Source organism: Plasmodium fragile, assembly GCF_000956335.1.
Source record: "Plasmodium fragile strain nilgiri unplaced genomic scaffold supercont1.16, whole genome shotgun sequence".
In the NCBI taxonomy this organism is placed as follows: domain Eukaryota; phylum Apicomplexa; class Aconoidasida; order Haemosporida; family Plasmodiidae; genus Plasmodium; species Plasmodium fragile.
In genome coordinates, this window is record NW_012192596.1 from 152,418 (window position 1) to 161,757 (window position 9,340).

Below are 9,340 nucleotides of genomic sequence, written 5' to 3' on the forward strand. Positions count from 1 at the left end.
TTATGTTGTTTTTGTTTACCTGTGAACTTGTTTATATATTTTTTTTTTTTTTTTTTTTTTTTTTTACTCCTTTTTCTATTTTCGCTAGATTTTGACTTTTAAATGGTTGCGGTTTTATGCGAAAAATGGGAAAAATTATTTGTTGTCCGTTTTTGCTAGGGGTTCACACCGCTCAAGTGTCTTAAGTAGACAGATTTGTTCTGCACAGTTTCCCTTGCAAAGCGGCTTATTTCGCTTACCGCATTTTTCCGAATTTGGTGCTATTTATTTTGTAGTATTTTTGATTTATTTATTTTTTTTGCGTATGTTCGAAATGCGAGCTGCACATATAAGCGAAAGAAATTGCCTGCGCGCATTGGGAAATTAAACATTTAATAACTGCGTTGTAATAAAAAAACTTGTTTTAAAAGGTCCTTAGTGAAAAATGGCACATGGTCGTTGCCCAAGAAATGATCTTGCGTGGGTGTTCATGTACCCACGAATGGGTATACATTTTTCTTTTTCTTTTTTTTTTGTACGGAGAAATGCCGCTTTTGATGATTCGTGAACGGAAATGGCATTTAAATAAAATTTTCCATGTGGTTTAAAAAAAAAAAAAAAAAACAAGAATGACACGTTCAATCGGCTTTAATTGTGAGGCACATTTTGCAGTATCGTGACCATGAGAACAATAAATTCTTGTGCGGAGATATTTTTATAGAAAAATGAAATAATTTTATTCTTTTGCTATGATTTAACTGAATTTTTGAAGAAGTGAAACTCCATGGCTCCTCCGTTGTGCAAGGACAAGCAGAATTTTGTACCTCTGTTATTTTATTTTGAACAAATGTGTTTTATTTGTTTCTCATGGTTTTATCGTGCAATTGCGTAGCAAACATAGTGGAGCCCCCCTTTGTAAATGTGCATAACGCATATACAATACACCTACATGTGTTCCGGCCCTAACTGTACAACTGCCTTATTAAACCATTAAGAATTATTCGACTGCACCTTGGAATAACAAATTAAATGAGGCTCTAACCCCAAACATTTGTATATGCAGAAAATGTGCGCGTTGAATGAAATTGTCCATTTCCCATTTGCACGGAAGCTCATTTTTTTCATAACGGTAAATGCATTGTCTGATCTCAAAAAAAGGAAAATAAAGATAACACAGGTTTTTTAAAGAAGGGAAGAAGAGTCATATGTAGACGGGGCATCGCAGTGCTCAAAGTGTGCAGTTACACTTTTTGCTAAAATAGGGGCAAATTAAATGAGGAGGTGCCTACATAAAAGTAGAATTAATATTAAGCATTTACCAGTGTAACAAAATGGGCAAGATAATACTGCTTACGGCATTGCCAAAAAGGGAAAAAAAAATCCCAAAGGCGCGCCTTTTCCTTATTGTTGTAAAGTTAGGCTGCAATTGCACATGACCAAACTGTTTAACAAATGGTGAAATGCATTATATTTCCCAACAAATTCAGTTTTTCGCCATTTCAAAATTAGGGAAAAATTACTTATGTGATAAAGTGCTATCAGTATGTTAGCATTTGAGTGGTCTTTCTTAGTGTACAGCTTTTTTTTTTGTTGTTTGCCAATTCCTGCCTGGTATACGGCAACATCACACACACTTTTGCATTACATTGGGCTTATTTTTTAACAAGTATGAGAAGATCATGCTCGAATTTTTAGAATAATTACATTATTTGTTTGTGTTAAAGTGTTAGGCGGTGGAACATAAGCTACTTTTGCACTGCGCAAAAAGTGTAAAGAAAAAAAAATAATAATAACGTCCTTTTAGCATTCTATGTGAAGCTCCTTTTCTTGGAGTAGCACCCGCTGTGGTATTGTCTCCCATATGGTTACTTGGGGAGAATTTCTCAATGGATGAGAAAAATACACGTACATACATATATATATGTACACATCCGTGCGTGCGCATAAATTGGCACGCTTAAGACAAGCAAACCGCCACTCAAAGCGGCAAATATTTGGAAATGAGATGCAAAGGTGAAAACGGTAGAAGCCAGATTAGTTCTACCAGAGTGTCAAATTGCCACAGGGTGCTAAAAGGAAGTTACCCACAAAAGTAGAAAAAAATATATATATACACATATATATATTTACACCAACTCGTTTTCACCAAATGGTAAATTGCGTTATCCCTCGACTAAGGAGAGGCTGCTGTTTTCCGAGCGAGAACTGCTTCCCCAATTTAAAATGTAGCAGCTCAAAGAAAGGCCACAAGGGTGAAAAGCATTTGGCACAATACTATCCGGTGAGTATGCCCCCTGGATTTTACAACAACTGGGAAAATTACTTAAGGGAAGTGATCCCCGTTTTGGGGTCCTCCGTTGAAGTTAACAGAAGAGGGAAATTGAAAGTGTCGCAGAGGGGGAGAGGTAAGGCTGTCGGTTGTGAGAGAGAGGAGAATGAAGGATTTAAGAGGAGGAGAAGTGGGGGGATGTATATTGGAAGGTGCTCTGCGGGAAGGGCTAAAAACGGGGCAGCAAAAGGGGCGCGGAAGGGTGTGCGCAAAGATGTGGGGAAGGCAGCTGGGAATTTTGTAGACCAAGCATTTGCAGGAAGGGACAACCAAGTGGTAGGCCAAAGCAAAGGGACCCACAGAATTATGGTCCCCTCAACTGCGAAAGGATTAGACCAAGTGAAAAATGTATATTCCAGTGAGGTCGAGAAAAATCATTCCAAAATATACCTACATAAGGAAGAGGTTGAAAATGAACGCAGCAGAAACTTATCAGTGGAGACCAATATAAACAGCAGCAGGTATAGACTTAAAGGTAGTGAAGATAGAGACATAAAAAGGGACGGGACAAAAACGAGTATCGTTTCTAATGACTCACATAATTACACTCAAAGAAGAGAAAGAGAATACGAAGAGGAAAACAAGAAACAAAAAGAGTATATAAAAAAAATTAACCTCAACGATACAAAGAAACACATGTTAACTAAAGAAATACACTCGCAAAATGGGAAAGGGAACAATGCTTCCATTTCTGCAAATGGTAGACACACACAAGAGGAACGGAAGTATAACTTTTTAATGAAAACAAATGTTGTGAAAGAGCCCAAGGTAGGAGCTAGTAGAGGAGTCGAGGAAGTGTCAAATAATATTTTACTGAGGGGAAACATATATAAAATTGGAAACAGAAGCGAATCTAGAAGAGGAAGGCAAACTAAAAAGAACCAGCATGACGAGCCTCAAATGGACAGACGGAAAACTCCTAATTGCAGAGTGAAGAATAAAAAAAACACAGCAAAGGGGGAAGCGAGCCGTCCAGAACCATTTACCAGGAATACTCAAAGAAGAAGACAACAGCGAGACATGCACTACCAGACTTCCTCAGGGGAAAGTTCCTTGTATGAAATTTCTATATCGGGGGAAGTAGACATCAACTTTGACTCAGACTCCTGCGTGGGGGATTCCAAGTCGAGGGGGAGTGGGAATAGCACTAGTGGATCCAGGAAGGAGGTAAAGAGGGAAATTGGCCCTGAAGTGGTTGTTTCGAAGAAGGGGACACATCGGGAAGGGGGAACGACAGTTAACAATAGCGGCGGAATCACTACTCGTGAGCAACGCGCAAATCAGGCCAAATATGCTCACTTATCAGGGCTAAAGGGTATCGACATGAAAGGAAATAAAAACACAAATGGGTTTGAAAAAGGAAAGATTCTTCCTAATTTGAAAAATATGCCACCAAGGAAGAGGGAAAACACTGGACGGTTCCTACATGGGGTAGAACCAATTGGAGGGTGCGCACGCAAAGTAATGAATAGGAGGATGGAACGTAGTATTGGTGATGCGTCCCGTGAGAAGAATTGTGAACCAGTCCAGGAGATGAGCGGTAGCGCAGGCTCTTCGAGGAGTCTCGTCGGACGAAATGGGCAGAACGGAGTTACGTCCCTTGTGGGGCGACAAATCCCCAGCGATGTAGAAGAAAAACGCAGTGAAATGGAAGACAATTGGAAAGACGGCTTCAGGAAAAAGAATCCCCGTGCAAAGACGGAAGAGAAAAGGAAAAAAGAAAAAAAAAAAAGTTCGTTCTTAACGACAGAGGATAATGCCACACATAGGACCCATTTACATGAAGGGAGCAGTAGAAACAGCGGAAGGGAAACAACCATCTCGAATAAGCGAAGAAGTAGCGACATGAGGAGAAAAGCATTCGTGGCGGGGTTAGGCGACTGTTCCTTAGATTATGATATGAAAAAGCCCAGTTTAATTTTTGAGGACCTGCTAAAATTGACTAAGAAGGAAAAGGTGGAAACGGGATCATACACAACGTGTAACAAGCTTAATCAGTTTCACTTGAAAAAAAAAAGGGATTGGATAAATCGAGAAGGGGGCGGAGACAGGCCGACCGAATGTTATAACGTGCACATAGTAGGAGGAAATTATGAAAAGGAAAGGGGGACGCGACTGTACAATCAATTGCTGCACCTGGCACCCGAGTCAGAGGACAGCACAGGCACGAAGCACACCAATAGTACGAGGCACAGCTTACGAGTAACTACACACGGCAATGAAGAAAGAGCAAATTACAGTTTTAGCTACCCGAGCAGTCACCCATCTGGTTCTAACATCTCGAGTGGACGGAAGATCACCAAAAGGGGGAAAAAAAAGGACTGTTCCAAAGGGGTAAAAAGTGTTGCAAAAAAAGACGTGTCGCAGGGGGGCGCAATAGAGGGGAAGAGGAAACGGAGCGTATCCACGTGTTACTCAGAGGATGCAGAAATGAAGGTGAAGGCACAGATGGACGCAGAAATGGCAACCCTAACCAAGTTGATAAATTTAAAAAGCGAACAAAACGAGAAGCTAAAAATGTGTTTGATGATGCAGGAGAGTGAAATTAATTTGCTGCGTAAAAAGGCGCAACAGGAATATGCAAGCAAAAAACAAGGGAAGGAAAAAAATTGGGAAAACACCACTTTCTACAAAAATTTAATAAAGGCTAAACCCTCCACATTTATGGAGATCATTTTAAGTAACAATCAAGACGTTGATAAAGACATGCAGATGAAGAAGACATACGAGTCAACCGTGCAGGCAGAAAAATGTAACCTTGCCAAATCCTTTAATCCTTGCTTATGTACCAGTTGTGTTGTTCCTGGGGGAAGAGAAAATGGTTCTTTTCGCTTAAATGATCTCAACCAATGTGGGGCACCCTCTGGAGGTGCAAACGAACCCATACCCGATGTACAAACAGAAGAATTTGCCCAAGTGGAAACTTCCCCCATGGAATCGAATTTAAAATATGAAGAGAAGCCATATCTACAAAGATGCACATATGGTGGAGTTCCGATGGGGGGGATCTGCTCCTACACATGTTGCTTACCTTTTGGAAATTTCACAAATCTGGTCGTCGAGGATGCAACAAGTGACAAGTCCTGTTTGCATGATCGAAACATTTCTTGTTCTCCACCAGAGGACACAACACAGAATGATGTCTCGGGAAGGGATAAGACAAGGGGGTCGAGTCTGCACTCAAACGGTTACAACAGCAAAGGGTTAAGCGGTATAGCAAGGGGTAGAAATAAGAAAGACACACTATCCAGGCCTAAGCCACACACAGAAAAAAGGCTAATAAAAATAAACGGAAAGGGAAAGTTCCAAAGGAGGGAGGAGAACAACTATAACGCACTTGCGGTGGGGGGTGAACAAGTCTCACGATGTACGAGTCGAGGAAAATTCGGAAGCTCGAACTTTGCCCAGTTGAACGGAAAAAAATGTGAGACGCAACATGGGGGGTACTCAAAACAGAAGCAAAATACGAGTAGGACAAATAGCTACAAGAAATTGGAGACTAAGTACCCTGTTTCATCCAGCACCATAAGTGTTAAGTGCCTGCCTAAGAGAAAAACAGCTGTAAGCGGGTCGGATAAAAAAAGCTGTTTTCTTTCTTCAAGGAATACCGACGTGGCAAACAAAGGGGATTATCAACCCAAGAAGGAGGGCCTGTTTACGAAGCTCTTTTCCTACATAAGGAATAACAGCCTCTGTAATGAAAAAAAAAATGACAACTGTTTGAGGAGAAACAAATCGACTAGCTCAATCGTCTTCGTGAAAAATCACGATTTGTCTCATCAGAAGTGTGACAGATCTCGGTCCTCGGGATGCTTGCCTGACAGAGCTGTACCCACTGTTCGTAAAATGAATTGTATGAACACCCCGTGCGTTCGTGCCATCAGTGTATGTCGGACTGCGTGTGGGAATGTGCGTGGAAATGTGCGTGGAAATGTGTGTGGACAAGGGGGTAACCTGAGGATGGACGAGCAAAGAAAAATAATCATTTCAGGAAAACAAAATCAAAATGGACTGAATAACACACATGAAGGTAGGTACCACTCGAATGATGGCATTGTGACGAACCGCATTTGCAAAGAGGAGGTGAACAAAACAGTTGTGGAAAAGGGCGTGATAAGAAGCGGCTGTAAATATGTGCTAAAAGGATATGGTGAAACTGCACTAGGATCCCATTCTCATTGTGAAATTTTAAAAAATAAGGAAAAAGGACAACTTGTTAATGATTTGCATACCAAGGGAAAGGATCCATCGTGTGCAAATAACATGGAGCTTCAAAAGGGGGGTAGCGAAAACCAGGTGATGAATTGCGAAGCATTAAGAGGGATGAAACGCCCCATAGTGAAGAACGAAATGGCAATTAGTGATGATATAATTGATAAGGCAAGACTGAAATATTATGCGTCGAAGAAGTGCACAAAATGCGTAGACAAGACCGGTGCGGGGAAGGAGGACAATAAAATAAATTCACCTGCGTGCTTTAGCAAGGTGGGTAGTAATAGTGGAAGGAAGGCAAAGGGACATGGGGGAGTCACAAAATTGGGGAGAGAGATCCAAAGCAACCTGAAAAATCGTGCGAATCCCACAAAAATGGGTAATAACAAAAGGGGTGAAACGAAACATATCAGAGACAACCCTTCCAAGGGGCACCCAACTAGGTCCCCTAACGGTAACAAAAAAAGTAACAGAGCTCAAGTTCCTAAAAAGGAGGACCATTCAGATGCATCAGCGGGTGAAGCTGGTTCAGTTGATTCTGGCGACGTACCAAACAACAGCAACAGATTATGGGGAAATAACAAATCAGAAAAGGCCAGTAAGACATACAAAATTTTCGTTGTGAAAAAGGGAAACGAGGATAAATGTGCCGTAAAAAGAGAGCAAGGCATGCATTTAGGGGGGCACAATGGTGAGGGCCCCACGAAAGGACATCAAAATGTAGCACGTACAAATGGAGAGGCAAACAAAAACAAAGTTAATTATCGGGAGAATGATCGCTCCGTTAGTGTGGAGAAAAGGAACGACTATACAAATATGGCGACCACCTCAGACAGTGTCCACACAAACACCATGGATGGTTACTCCACTTGCTCCAGTGAAGACATATACTTGTGGAAAAAGAAAAAAAACAGTAAGGCGTGGAAGAAGCCTCTTAATGCTGAAGGTGTAAGGGGGGGTAAACTGGATGAGAAAATCAGAGGGGGGGTTAATGCTGAGGTGGTGAATTCAAACGGAAAGTTGGCCAGTTCAGTTGCGCATGTAATTGAGAAAATAATTCTGAATTATAAAAAATGGGATTTGGAGGGGACAAAAAAGGGGACTGGCGCTGCCAATCACAGCGATGACGGTGATAGTGACCACGGCGGGCACAGTTACGACGACGACAGCAACTGCGTCAAGCAAGGTGACCTGTCTGACTCATACATTGGCGAAAAAAAAAAAAAAAAAACTAGCCATTTTGAACTAAATGGGGAAAGACTAAAGGCGCAAACGATAAGTTTAAAAAAAGAAGGTGGTGCGTACACCACCATGGGAAGACAGCGTACAAATGAAGATTTACATGTGCATACAAACGCACACGTAAAGAAAAAAAGAAGCCAAGATATTAACAATGTGTTGTATTCAACTAGCGAATCGAATTATCTTGAGCCCAAAATATTTTTCCTCAAAAATGATGAGTCGTGCATAATTGTGGAGTATCCCAACGTTAAATATCTTGTCAAATGCTCTTAAAGAAGAAACAAAAAAGGGGGTCATGTCATTTGGTTTTCGCTTCCTGATAGCATGTTTGGAATTCCTATTCGATGGGGGGGGAGACAGGGTTTTGGACATGAATATTTGGGTGCATAAATACACACATATAAGTGTAAAGTCCGCATTGCGACTTGATTCATCATCTTAAAAAAGAAGAGGACGGCTTACCATCCTTTATCGGAAAGGAGGCCTTGCATTTGGGACATATTAATGTTGCTTCCATTATGTGCACCTACAAAATGATAGTGGGTTGAATTTTTTTTTTTTTTTTTTGCCGCTGTACACATTTTGACGTAATAACTTTTCTTATTCCTCTTCATGTGCAAGATTAAGACAGCTTTTCTCTCTCATGTGGGTACCTTAAAAAGGGCATGGTGAATTGAGTTCAAGAATTCTTCATCCTCAAGGTGTTGGGTAGTGTAGCTAACTGGCAAATTTAGCCCTAGCTAAAAGGGAACGGGAGAAAAATAAGCGATTATGACAATGTGACAAGAGGGGGATACTGTGAAGTTGCAACATCGTAATATAATAGTTGGGAACTTCTTGCGTCCACGGTTCGCACGGTGCGATAAGAATGAAAAAGGCACGGAATGGGAAAAAAAAAAAAAAAGAAAAAAGAAGGAAATGCAATGAGAGACATGTACCTGTGTGGCCGTTTGATAAAGAACGTCATAGTCCACTTTCGTTAAAACATTTTTTACAAACTCTACATTAATTTCTTGTTCTATTATTTTCATATTTTCTTCCGCGTCACTGTTCAGTACTAGTGAAAGCGGGTATCCTCCATCGCACTGGGTTTCGTTGCTGAACGGGGGGAACGAGCGTATAAGTGGTGCGCGCGAGCGTTAGGCGATGCTTATGTGCACATACAGAACTTCCACATGTATATAATATATATACATGTACATATGCATTATATATACGCTCTTGCGCACGCTTTGTGGGGCTGCTTCCAGACACAACATGCGCATACAATAACATATTGTACACCTGTGCACGGCCAAGCGCTAACTTGGCCCAAGATTTCTGTTTTCTTAAACGTACCATTTTAAAAAGTTATGGGTAAGAAGTCTCATCCTTGCATATCAAAAGTCACGAGAAAGATTCGGGGTGTCTTACTCAATTATAAAACAATTTTTTGTCGTCTGTCCTCTTTTTGTTTTTTTTTTTTTTTTTTTGCAAAAAAAATTGTGCTATATCAATTTGGGACAGAAAAAAAAAATAAATAAATAAAATAACGTAAATTTTTTCTACAAATTGTTAATTACAATTGGAAAGAAAAAA

At 40.7% G+C, this 9,340-nt stretch overlaps 2 protein-coding genes across 2 annotated transcripts; one reads left to right on the forward strand and one right to left on the reverse strand.

The window, feature by feature from the left end:
* Positions 1-2,128: 2,128 nt before the first annotated feature.
* AK88_01787 (uncharacterized protein) lies at positions 2,129-8,035 on the forward strand (the record flags this gene model as incomplete). Its single annotated transcript, XM_012479422.1, has 1 exon — positions 2,129-8,035. The coding sequence occupies one exon, from the start codon at positions 2,129-2,131 to the stop codon at positions 8,033-8,035; it is 5,907 nt and encodes a 1,968-aa protein (XP_012334845.1).
* A 368-nt stretch (positions 8,036-8,403) lies between these two features.
* On the reverse strand, positions 8,404-9,132 carry AK88_01788 (uncharacterized protein; the record flags this gene model as incomplete). The annotated part of the gene is made up of 3 exons (XM_012479423.1): positions 8,404-8,502; positions 8,701-8,860; positions 9,101-9,132. The coding sequence occupies 3 exons, from the start codon at positions 9,130-9,132 to the stop codon at positions 8,404-8,406; spliced, it is 291 nt and encodes a 96-aa protein (XP_012334846.1).
* Between the last annotated feature and the right edge of the window lie 208 nt (positions 9,133-9,340).